The 13,478-nt window shown below is 40.6% G+C and overlaps 1 protein-coding gene and 1 pseudogene across 6 annotated transcripts in view; both read right to left on the reverse strand.

The window, feature by feature from the left end:
* The window catches only part of USP40 (ubiquitin specific peptidase 40), a 91,106-nt gene that overhangs the window by 19,291 nt on the left and 58,337 nt on the right, over positions 1-13,478 (reverse strand). For 3 of the 6 annotated variants that reach the window (XM_053597283.1, XM_053597285.1, XM_053597286.1), the window contains 3 exons: positions 5,430-5,466; positions 3,467-3,531; positions 1,447-1,521 (listed from right to left, as the gene is read on the reverse strand). In XM_053597283.1, coding sequence (XP_053453258.1) covers positions 1,447-1,521; positions 3,467-3,531; positions 5,430-5,466 — 177 coding nt within the window. The other 3 variants (XM_053597287.1, XM_053597288.1, XM_053597284.1) reach the window with 3 other exon arrangements.
* Positions 7,594-9,049, reverse strand: LOC128590129 (ornithine decarboxylase-like; annotated as a pseudogene).

Genomic DNA, 13,478 nt, shown 5'->3' on the forward strand with positions numbered 1-13,478 from the left:
ATAGAATGAAATAGCTTCATATGTACCCATACAGCACGTGCTTGGGAGGTAAAATATTAATGAAAAACCTAGGTACAGAATATATGTGCCTAGCATATAAGCTTTTCAGCAAAGAAAAAGGAATCTATCCATGTATGTGAGTGGTTGTATCCGTATGTGTGCTGTGTATCTAACACACAACACGCACGAGTGTGTACTGAAAGTACAGACCTCTGGAAAGAGGCAGAAGACTCCAGCTGTGGGTGGGGAGGGGTTTTGGGTGGCTGGGGCCAGGTACAGGAAGACGGATGTTGACTCTTCCTGCCCCAGCATTTTATATACTTAAAATTTTGTAGCATGAGTATACCTATTCAAAAATTAGTTTTAATGATCACTTTAAAAATACAACACAATGCTATGAGGTTATGAGAAGGAAGAGGGCAGCAGGTTTGTGGGGCATGTGGTTTGTGTGGGGAGTGCCCCAAGATACAGTAACAACAAACAGTTTACCCGCATTGTTGCTTGTATCAAGGAAAGACGGGAAACAAACTTTTCCAGTTGATCTCCTTACGTAAACTTTGGAGTGTAGAACACTATGTCTTATCTCCTTATGTAAACTTTAAAAAGGACAGGCACACATTTACCTTCAGCATACAAGGGCTAGTAATGTTTTTCTTAGAAGGATATACAAGGAGGAATAATTTAATTGTCACTCTCTCCAGAGAGAAGGATGTGGGAGTGACTTTTGCTTTTCATTGCATAACCTTCTGTGCTATTTGAATTTTCTAGTCATATCCTAACAAGTGGTTACCTGAGTATTGAAATTTGGGGCCATTTTTTATTCTTTGCTCTTTATACATATCCACATTTAATAGAATCAATTTAAAAAGTAATGAAATGAACCCTTCCCTACGCTGCTAGATAGGATTGGAAATTTGGTACAACTTGTTGGGAAAGCAACTTGGCAATACATGTACAGCATCAAGTCTATGAAAAGTCCATGCCTGTTGACTTAGTAATTCTACCTTTGGAACTTTAAAAAGGATTTATACTTAAGTACTATTTACTATTTATAAAAAGAAACTAAATTTTCAACAATGAGGATATAGGTGAATTAAACTGTAGCAAATCATTACCTTGGATATAATGAGTGTTTTGGATTTCATGATCAAGTTAAAATGTTATGTATAAAAAGTAGGAAATAAAATTTTATACACAATTGATTTCAAATTTTTATCAAATATTTATAGGGCACTCTACCCAGTGCAACTGGGTAGAGTGCCCTATAAATATGAGACTCTGCCCAAAAAAAGAAAAAAAAAAAATTACAGGAAGGAAATATACATTAGATATTCTGTTATGACTGTCTGTATTTCCCAGTTTTCCCACAATAAGAATGTATCATCTTTGTAATCAGGAACTAATAACTGTTACTTCAAAAATGTCTATTCATATGTAAAATCTTACCAGAGGAGGAAGTTTTCCTTCTATTAAAAGCAAAGTATCTCCAGAAGATATCATAAGCTCTTTCAGCGTTGCATCCTGGGGTACAGAAATTCTCTGTCACTTACGACTTCTGAAAGGAGCAAAGGGAGCGCCGTGTCTTCTTAACCCTGTGCCTCTGTGACCCTTCAAGCCATGAAGGAATAATAAAGCCAGTACTGAAGACACAGGAAATAAGCTAAGACTATAAAATCAGCATAGCACTCCATAATAAATCACACAAGATCTGAGGAAAGAGAGACGGCCGAGAGGAGAAATGATGAGACTGATTTATGAAAGGTGAAATTTTAGTTAAGCCTAAAAAGATGGGTTGGATTTAGAAGTCTGGAGGAAACAAAAGAAGGAATTTCTCATGAAAAAGAGAACAGGGTTGATCGTAGGTATGGTGTGTTTTCATAGAATTAAGAGACTAGACTGACTAGAATGTGAAGTGTGGCTGGAGAGGAGCAGGAAATAAATGTGACACTGTAATGCACTGCCACTTAGGAGCAAAACTCAATTCAATTCAGGTTGGGGGGTGGGGAGGAGAGACGGGTGTGTTCCCAGTTAATGGGCACAACGTTGGGTGTACGGCACACCTTTTGAGTGCAGGACACAACTTCAAGATGGACTCTACCTAACAAATTCAAATATTGTGACCTGGTTGTTTGTACCTTCACATTAACTTAAAAAAAAAGAAAACAACAAACCACAGCTCAGCGCCTATAGCTCAGTGGCTAGGGCACCAGCCACATATAATGGGGTTGGTGAGTTCGAATCCAGCTGGGGCCTGCCAAACAATAACTACAAAAAAAAAAAAAATAGCCAGGTGTTGTGGTGGGCACCTGTAGTCCCAGCTACTCAGGAAGCTGAGGCAAGAGAATCACTTAAGCCCAAGAGTTGGAGGATGCTGTGAGCTATAATGCCACGGCACTCTACCAAGGGTGACATAGTGAGACCCTGTCTCAAAAAAAAGCAAAAACAAAACAAATTATTAAAAAAAAAAAAGATGACAGATGAATGGCTAACATAAAAAATAAATAAATCAATAAGGACCAGAAGCCCAGGTGCAAACCGAGGGCTGTGGGATTTCTGAGGTGTTTCAAAAGACGAGTTTGGCTGCTCCACCCATGACATTCTGAAGTGGCAAACACCTGGGCCAGGGGAAGTGCAGTACTTTAGGTAAGAGGCAAGAGAAGGCTCAGAGCCCCCAGGAAAGGAGTGGAAGAACTGATGTGCCTTTGGAAATAGGAAGAACCAGAGGTGAGTAGGGTGAGCAAGTTTTAGTGTAAACGATTAGGGTGGGAAGAGAGGTGGCAAATCTGGAAAGAGAAGCCAGTTTTGAGGGTCATGAATTTGTTTTTAGATGAGTTGTTTATACGGATTGGGAAATTAGAGAAGAAAATGCTGAAACTTTTGGAGTAAATGCATTCTTTTGCCAGCCACACCGAAGAGTCTTTGAAGTCTGCTTCTTGCTCTGCAGTCACTCCTGAGTCCAGGCTCAGGGGGCCTATCTCTGCCACCTTCCTGACTGCTGTGCAGCAGTGCATGTCCCAGGGAAGGCTCCAGCAGGCCTGCTGAAATCGGCCCTATGATGACATTCAGTGCCACTGTGTCACTGAACAGAAGCCAGGCAGGTAAAGATAGGGGAAAGGGCAGCTGACCACAAGTATCCAAGCTTCCTCACAAAGCTTCACTCTGTGTCTACTCCTAAGCCACTGGTGTGGCCTTTAGGTAACTGTTGTTTATTCTTTGTAGTTGGCTGCCTCCTAAACTACCCTCCTCGGCACATGTTCTCCCACTGGTCAGAAAGGGATTTATCACAGATGTTAGAAATGGTCCCTCTATCAAAAACCACAGGAAGAAAAAGTGAAAACAGACCCGTTCACAGATGTCTGTATCCTATAGAAAGTAATTACAGTTTTCTCATGAGTGGGATGGATGCCTTGAAATACAAAATAAACTTCATCATTTTTAGGACTAAAATGTATAGAAATAATCTTACTTCTTCACATAAAGGCTCTCCGGCTTCATAGCACCAATCCATTTTTCGTAAATGCCATGTATCTCCTATAAAGAAATCAAAATCAAGATACAACCAAAATCAGAACATGTTTTAAGAGTTTGTTCAGGGATGGCCTTCTATTTTTTTTTTTTTTTTTTTTTGAGAAAGAGTCTCAAGCTGTCGCCCTAGGTAGAGTGCCACGGCACCATCACAGCTGACAGCAACCTCTAACTCTTGAGCTCAAGCAATCCTCTTGCTTCAGTTTTTCTATTTTTAGCAGAGCTGCAGTCTCGCTCTTGCTCAGGCTGGTCGCACACTTGTGAGCTCACGCAATTCACCTGCCTTGGACCCCCAGAGTGCTGGGATTACAGGTGTGAGCCACCACGCCCAGTCAGGGATGGCCCTCAAAATAAATGAATATCAAATGAAATGTATTCATTAATTTTTTTAAGAAAATTATCTCTTCCAGAGCATGAAAAAAATTTAGCTGTTTCCTCAATTTGGTCTATTTGACCTCTCTTCCACCAAGAACTATATATTCACAAATAAAAACAATACTTGCCATTATTATCTAATATTCCCATTATGCTTTTATTATTTATATACTTTATATACACAATGTATATCACTCATCAGTATCCACATATCCCCATATCTATGTAAGTATGGACTTTCCTCTGAAAGCCTTATGAACTGAGGTCTGTTTTACTGTTACAGCTGGAAGAGCTAATAACATTGCTCAGCAACTGCTAATGTGTGCAAGAAAATTATTCCTATCTACCTGGCAGTCAATCAAACAAAAACATAGAGCTTTCTGCTTTCTGAATAGCATTTCAGTGAAGATGGCATAAGTGAATATTTGTAAATGTTAAACGGACTTTAATATAAGATACTGATTTTTCAGTATAAACTTGTTACACTGGTGAAGTGATAATTTTTTTTGGGGGGGGGAGAGAAAGTGGAAGGAGCAAAGTTAGAAACCTTTGCTATTAAAAATAATAGCAATGTTCATAAGCAAAAGACTCCCCCACCCACCTAAAGCTTCTGATAGGAATAAACACAGATCTCATAACTATCTCCACAGGCCCATGTGTGAATGCAAACACTCTTCTTTGCAACCCTCTTGTCATCGGTTCCAGTTTTAAGTACAGTGATATTTAAATCGACTTTGAAACTTAATTTAAGTACCTTCAAAAATCACCTAAAAGTTAAAAGTAAACACCACTACTTCACAGCAAGCATGGTTCTGAAAGTAGAGAGACCTCGCTGCTTGTGGCATAACTCTGGGTGAACCATGGGACCTTTCTCAGCCCTTGTTTCTCTGTAAGGCAGGAAGAAGTGAGAATCCCTGCATGGTGGGACTCCTGTCTAGATTAAAGGAGATATTGCATGTACAGGTCTAGAAAGAATGCCTTGTACCCAGAGTACCTTAAGTTCCTTCCCAGATAACAAGCACTTAGCCCTCCACTTCAATGCAGTTGAGGACAGCAAAGCCATCTGCTGAAAGCGGAGCAATGCCACACCACACTTGCCAACAGGACCCCACCCAGAAGGGAAGCTGCTTCTGGTTACCTTGGATTTATTTTTTTCATTCTCGTTACATTCCTAATGCATTAAAATTTGCAATTAGAGTAAAAATATAAATGAGTGAAAGACCTGAGAAATTCCTGGTGGTATAAATCTTAGCTTTATTTCTTTTGTACCCCCACTGGGTTCTACCTGGGTTCCCTTTACTCGGCACTGATCTACCATTAGCTTGCTTTCAGTTTGCAAACAGAAACCAGAAGAACTCATTTTGTATATATAGAAATGGAATTTACTTTTTTTTCCTCCACAATCCTTTCAAATTTTTTTCCACAATGCTGGACGGGAAAAAGTTTGAAAGGTTTTCATTAGGTTTGTAGATAATCAATTTTAAGCAAAGAATGTAAATAAGATTATATCTTTGTGGTAAACAGCTTACCTGGTAGGCCAGATTTCTCCAGCATTATCTTTAAACACTGTAAAAAAAATTACATATAATGTTATTTTTCCATTTCTGAGTTATTTTTCTAGGAGAAAATATTCTTTTTTGGACCCTAGACCTATATAAGTCTGATTGTATTTAATAATTATTGAATAGATAAAGATACACACAGTTACACAAGTCAGCTTTCCCTTTCTAAGAGCTAGGTAGGCCCAGTTCAGGAGGGGAAAAAACCACAGCACTTTCTCGTGTTCACTTTCTAGTGTTCAAAGTTTCATTTACTGAGTAGGTGTGAACCACGACTTCTTTCCCATAAGGACTGACAGTGTGTATTTAACCAGATATGATTAATTAGAATGATTTCATAGACACGCATTAAACTTTGAATCCTATGAAAAAAAATTAGCCTTTATTTAGCATCCATGAAACAGCTGATTGTAGAACACAAAACCAAGAAGTGTGCACGCTGTAGTCTCATGTCATGATACAAAAATGAGACAATATTAACAAAAGGTTAAAGAAAACAAAAACAGTAATTAAATCCTGGGCAAAAAGTAAAAATAAAATTTAATTTCTCCAGGCACAAGGGCTCGTGCCTATAATCCTAGCACTCTGGGAGGAGGCTGAAGTAGTAGGATGACTTGAGGTCAGAAGTCTTGAGACCAGCCTGAGCAAGAGCAAGACCTCATCTCTACTAAAAACAGAAAAAACTGGCTGTAGTCCCAGCTACTTGGTGGGATGAGGCAGCAGGATCACTTGTGCCCAGGAGTTTGAGAGCGCAGTGAGCTATGATGATGCCACTGCACTCTAGCCATGGTGACAGAGCAAGACTCTATGAAAAAATAATTTCTACTACACTAGAGCAAAGGGAGCAAAAATAAGGATGCTCACTGCTATACTGTTTGTAAAAAGAGAAAAATGGCAAACAATCAAAATAGCCATCAATGGGGGAATGTTTTAAAAAACTAGGAAATTTTGATTGGTCTTAAAAGTTCTTTAAAGTATTTCAAGTGAAATTTAAAGTTCTAGCACAATGCATGCAGCCTGATCCCATTTATGATTTAAAAGAAGCCACAGACACAAATTGCGCCCTTCATGTCTATGTGTGCACTCAGGCACACTCTGGCACAGGGGCAGCAAAGGTCTGAACGGCACGAAGTCTACTGGTGTGGAGAAGATTATGTCACCCCGATCACAACAGTGACTTCTAGAGAAGGGTCTAGAATAGGGTGGTGACCAAGTGAGAATAAATTACGATCACTTATATGATTAAAAATAAAATTAAAGAATGCTATAAAGTATAATTATAGATTATTTGGACAATCATGGTGATGACAGCACATTAATTAAAACATGGGGAATGGGACCAAAGCTGTGTTCAAAGAAAACTACAGTCTTAAATGCTTTCATTGCTTAAGAGAAACACATGATGGAGTATTCACCTTCACTGCCTTCTCAAATGAAGTCCATACATGCAATTGGTTGCTATTTCTCTTAAGACTCTTTTGACCTGTAGGTTTCCCCTGGACTGCAGTTTTATCTGTCGAAGAAGAGTTTTCCAATTTGGAATTTGCAGACTGCAGACCTGAGGTGCATTTTACATGTGCTTATGTCTCCTGAGTTTCTTCTAAACTGCAGACCTAGAGGCTTGCTCAGATGCAGCTGTAGGGTTTTGGTTTTTGAAGGAATAGCACGTGTTTTGTACTGAGCTTCTGTAGTGTCTGAGTGTGCTCATTTTGGGGACTGTTAGCATCTTTGAGGATCATTGCCTCCGTCCATCGATTTATTAGGAGTTGAAAAATTGTGATATTCTTTTTTTTTTTTTAATTTCAAGATACTTTATTCTTAAAACAGATCACGACACTAAGCTTTTGGCCCATTCTGCCACTGTACAAGCTACAAATGCTTGCTGAGCAGCGGAGGGGCGCTCTTTCATATCATGTCTGAAAAGTGAATAAAAATCCATATAAAACAAATATTCAAAAAGTTTCCATAGGAACACAGATAAGTGTGACCCCATCTCCTAATCTTACATATTGCTGCATCAGTGCCAACCCTACTCTTACAAAGACATTTCAAAATTAGCAATAATTAAGTTAAATGGTCCCCCCAAATCCCTTCATTCAAGCTAAACTTGCAGTTAACAGCTACAGAATGCTATCTACACATTAATACTGGCTGAAGCACAAGTTGCTGGGGGATGTTTCGTTCCACTTTCCCAAGCACAAGACACAGGCAGAGTGCCAGCATCCTGTTCTTCTACTTCGGGTAGGGAGTCGGGGTTCTGGATTTGTTGCACGAGTTGCCACGTCGGTCCTGACATCACATAGTAGACAGTCGGCCTCTGGAATCCATGGAAAGTAGAAGCAGCAGCTACAGTGTAAGCACCCATATTTTCAAAGAGCATCCAGTGGCCCACATGCATTTCAGGCAGGTCACAGCGCTCGACAATCCAGTCAAGGCCATCATATGTTGGTCCCCATAGGCTGGATGAATAATACTTCTCATCTGGTTTAGGTCTCTTTTGCAGAAGAGGGCTTTACATGAGCATGATCATAAAGGATAAAATTAAACAATCCATATACTCCGTCATTCACGTAATACATAAAGGTTTGTTCACTGGACTCATCTTCATCATCAGAGCCTGTCTGTTCCTTTAATACAAGTTTTTTGGCAATGATATTAACTGCAAGTGTGAAGGCTGATGCAACATAATATCTGCCTGGCTCAGCTATCATTCTCACTCCAGAGTCTGATGGAAAGTACTTGTCCAATGCTGGGTTGATTACACCAGTGATCTCTTCAAGTTTAAGATTAATATTCTCAGATCCAGGAAAGCCACTGCCAATATCAAGGAGGTACATGCTGAAACCAACCTCAGCTCCCATGTCAAAGACACAGCGGGCATCAGAGATTGCCTGCAAGAAGGTCTCAGGGTCAGTACAGTCACTTCCTACATGGAAGCTGACACCAATGACATCAATATTTAGCTCTTTTGCCTGTTCCAAAAGAAGTCTGCTGGTTTTGAGTGTGGCACCAAATTTAACACTGAGTCGACAGACTGCTTTGGAACCATCAGTGGCAATTGGCAAAACCAACTTGGCCTTTGGATGTGCTCTGGCAACTTTCATCAACTCAACTTCACTGTCAAAAGTCATCATCTGAACTCCATTATTGGCAGCGTACTTGAGACACTTGTTTACAAGGATTTGCATAGAGAATCCTCTCTGGAAGCACTCCGAGACTTTGCACCAATTGTATTTCAGTCTTGCTAGCACAGTCACATCCTGTCTTAATGGAAGCCAGGGTCTTCACAAGGCTCTACTGTCATTACATTTGACTGCATAAAAGGGAATGACACGAGGAAGAGCTTTTAGCCATCTTCGGTGTTTCTTCAGAACATCTCCGAGGTCTGCTACATAGAAGGTATCCTTATCATCAGAAGAGGAAACTTCATTGATTTTTTGGTCCAGAATGTCCTTGGCAGTAAAACCTTCATCAAGCAAGTGGCAGTCAAACTCTTCATTACTAATGTTGTTCATGGTTTCTTGATGTTTCTTTGAAAAACTAAGAGATGGAATTTAAAAAGAAATACTTCCGGCTTCTCACAAAGGCAATTCTCCAAGAATTCTGAATCCCACTGTGTGTGTCCTCCAAGCAACAGTGGAAATGTTCTCAGAGCATCCGGGCGCAGGCCAGCCCCATGGAGAAGCCAGGAAGCCGCTGCCAGCACAGAGCTGGAGCCACAGGAGCGCTCGGCCGCCCCCCGCTGTACCCGTCAGTGCCTGGAGACACCGGCCCAAGGTGGCACCAGAGCAGCTGGCAGAGGGGTGGCCAGGGCGGCGACTTCAGGGACTGACCAAAATTGTGATATTCTAAAAAATTTTTTTTGTGATATTCTAAAATTCCTTATTCATTTATTAGCTGGAATATTTCTATAAAGAAAAACTTCTCATTGCAAAGAAAAAACAGAATAAATGCTTTTTCCCCATTTATGGTTTCCTACCATCGCTACAGGTAACCAATAAATATTTTCTTTTAGAATCATTGTGAACACGTAGATTTTAAGCATATGTTTTAATTAATTTTAATTATCATTCTCACTGATGTTCAAATGGCCTCCTATCTTTGACTATTGGGCTCCGTGATCTTTTTGAGGATTCCAAGACTCTTTGGTATTAGCCTTACTGCTTCCTATGATGACGGAATGTTCCAGTCTCACCCTACATATTTCTTGACCTACATATAAAACCAGAAACTATTCTAAGATGCCCCAATTGCTTTTCATTAAAAAAAGAAAAATGTATTTAGCAACCATAATCTGGGTGTAGGGGTGTTTGCTGCTATGGAGTTGGTCACTGCTTCTAAGCTATGTCAGAGGACCAAGCTAGAAAAACACTTCTTTAAGAAAAAATACATGGGGAGGCAGAGCAAGATGGCAGCTGAGTAACAGCTTCCTTGCATCTGGGCACCGTGAGTCTGGGGATATAGGACTCCAGGCATCTCTGGCTGGTGGGAACTGCCTATCATCACTCCTATGAGGATACAGGGAGTCAGCGAGAGACTTCTGGACCCCAAGAGGAGGACTAAAACAGTGGAAAACCGGCAAGTGGTCGCGTGTGTTCAATCCGTCTAAACCCGCCTGCAACTGTAAGTTCAGTAGCAGCGAGACTGCAAACCAGAAAGGCCTTACCTGTGAACTGTTTTGGTGTCTTTGGACTTGGCACTCAGCTGAAGTGCCTTGGGGAGAGCCTGAGCGGGAGTGCGGAGAACTTTGGCCTTTGTCTAGGACCCCAGTCTGAGCCGCTGAGCCAGACGGAGCTAATAGTGTTTGGCTCTGGGTCACAGGCAGACATTGTGAGCGATCTGCCCCGGCAAGCTCCGCCCTCAGGGTCGCAGAGCTAGAAACGGGTGGGAGCTGGTAACCCAGCAACCAAGTAGCCTAAGGGTGGGGTCTGAGCCGCCTTGCAGCCCTAACCCTCAGGGGCAGAGTGAGACCGGTTTTGGCACACTGGGTAAGTGGATAGCCACTTCAGCAGTGATTCCAGCGAGAAAGCTGGGAAAGCTTCTGCTCAGCAAGTTTACAAGTTCAAAGTGCCTTTTAAGTGGGCTGAAGAGAGATTTAGGGTGTCTACCTGCTGGGGTTTGAGAAATCAGCAGCCTCCAGTCGTATCAGAACTGTGAGTAACATCTCATACCCCAGAAGACCACGTGTTGCCCAGACAATATTCAATAACATATACAAACTGCTTTGTTCTTGGTTATTTTTTTCTTTTTTTTTTGTTTGGTTGTTTTTTTTTTTTTATTTTGACGTTGTTGATGTTCTTTGGTTTTTTAATTTCAATCTTTTCCATACAGATCCCTTTTTCTTTCTCAATTTTTCTAGTTTAATTATAATTTCCCATTGCTGCATTTTTCAATAACTACAACTTCATTTTTGCTAGTGTTTCTACCGCTATCATTTGGTTTTTCACCCAATTTTATCCCCGTAAAGTTTTCTGTTTGCTTGTTTTGGTCTGATTTATAGCATTTTTGTCTTTCCTCTCTACTTGGTGGAGGTGGGGTACTGTGTCTGATCAGGTTAGCAAAGAGCCGCTGACCTCAAGGGAACCACCCAACTGGGCACCCCCAGAAGGTGGGGTTTTATAAGGTTGTGTCAAAGCACCCTACTGTACACCTATATTGCCCTGTCTCCCTCCTTCTGTGCCTCTCTTCTTTTTGTCAATATTCCTTATACCCACCCCCTCTCCTTTCTCTTTCTTTCTTTTTTTTCTTATCACTCGGTCCTCCTTTCTTTCATCCCTTTTTTGCTCTTCAACCTTCTCACCCTTCTGGTCCTGTAACCCTTAGTCCACAGGCACAAGAACTTAAAGAGCAAGAGGAAGTGAAAGGAAAATTAGGGCAAGGAAACAGATAAAAGAAATCACTCATGAGGAAGAATCAGCAGAAAACTCCAGGCAACATGAAGAACCAGTCTAGAACAACCCCACCAAGGGACCATGAGGTAGCTACTGCAGATGATTCCACCAGTAAAGAAATGTTAGGAATGACAGAAAGGGAATTTAGAATACACATGTTGAAAACAATGAAAGAAATGATGGAAACAATGAAGGAAATTGCTAATAAAGTGGAAAATAACCAAAAGGAAATCCAAAAACGGAATCAAATAAGAGATGAACGATATGAAGAATATAAAAAGGATATAGCAGACCTGAAGGAACTGAAACAGTCAATTAGGGAACTTAAAGATGCAATGGAAAGTATCAGCAACAGGTTAGACCATGCAGAAGAAAGAATTTCAGAGGTAGAAGACAAAGTTTTTGAGATAACTCAGATAGTAAAAGAGGCAGAAAAGAAGAGAGAGAAAGCAGAACGTTCATTGTCAGAATTATGGGACTTTATGAAGCGTTCCAACATACGAGTTATAGGAATTCCAGAAGGGGAAGAAGAATGCCCCAGAGGAATGGAAGCCATACTAGAGAATATTATAAAAGAAAATTTCCCAAACATCACCAAAGATTCTAACGCACTGCTTTCAGAGGGATATCGGACCCCGGGTCGCCTCAACTTTAACCGAGCTTCTCCAAGACACATTGTGATGAACCTGTCCAAAGTCAAGACAAAAGAAAAGATTCTGCAAGCTGCCAGGAGTAAGCGCCAGTTGACCTACAGGGGCAAATCCATCAGAGTGACCGCAGACTTCTCTAATGAAACTTTCCAAGCAAGAAGACAATGGTCATCTACCTTTAATCTACTTAAACAGAACAATTTCCAGCCCAGAATTCTGTACCCTGCTAAGCTAAGCTTCAGAATTGACGGAGAAATCAAATCATTTACGGATATACAAACATTGAGGAAATTCGCCACAACAAGACCAGCTCTACAGGAAATACTTCAACCTGTTCTGCACACTGACCACCACAATGGATCAGCAGGAGAGTAAGAACTCAGAAACCAAAGGACAGAACCTAACCTCCACAGTGATGCAAAAGATAAAACTAAGCAATGGACTCTCACCAAATAAGACGAATAGAATACTACCACACTTATCAATTATCTCAATAAATGTTAATGGCTTGAATTCCCCACTGAAGAGACATAGATTGGCTGACTGGATTAAAAAACACAAGCCATTACAAGAGATCATCTCTGAATACTACCAGAAACTCTATGCCCAGAAATTTGACAATGTGAAGGAAATGGATCAATATCTGGAATCACACCCTCTCCCTAGACTTAGCCAGGAAGAAATAGAACTCCTGAACAGACCAATTTCAAGCACTGAGATCAAAGAAACAATAAAAAAGCTTCCAACTAAAAAATGCCCTGGTCCAGATGGCTTCACTCCAGAATTCTATCAAACCTTCAAGGAAGAGCTTATTCCTGTACTGCAGAAATTATTCCAAAAAACTGAGGAAGAAGGAATCTTCCCCAACACATTCTATGAAGCAAACATCACCCTGATACCAAAACCAGGAAAAGACCCAAACAAAAAGGAGAATTTCAGACCAATCTCACTCATGAACATAGACGCAAAAATTCTCAACAAAATCCTAGCCAATAGATTACAGCTTATCATCAAAAAAGTCATTCATCATGATCAAGTAGGCTTCATCCCAGGGATGCAAGGCTGGTTTAACATACGCAAGTCTATAAACGTTATCCACCATATTAACAGAGGCAAAAATAAAGATCACATGATCCTCTCAATAGATGCAGAAAAAGCATTTGATAAAATCCAGCATCCTTTTCTAATTAGAACTCTGAAGAGTATAGGCATAGGTGGCACATTTCTAAAACTGATTGAAGCTATCTATGACAAACCCACAGCCAATATTTTACTGAATGGAGTAAAACTGAAAGCTTTTCCTCTTAGAACTGGAACCAGACAAGGTTGTCCTCTGTCACCTTTACTATTCAACGTAGTGCTGGAGGTTCTAGCCAATACAATTAGGCAAGACAAGGAAATAAAGGGAATCCAAATGGGAGCAGAGGAGGTCAAACTCTCCCTCTTTGCTGACGACATGATCTTATACTTAGAGAACC

The sequence above is a fragment of the Nycticebus coucang genome, chromosome 7 (assembly GCF_027406575.1).
Source record: "Nycticebus coucang isolate mNycCou1 chromosome 7, mNycCou1.pri, whole genome shotgun sequence".
NCBI lineage: Eukaryota > Metazoa > Chordata > Mammalia > Primates > Lorisidae > Nycticebus > Nycticebus coucang.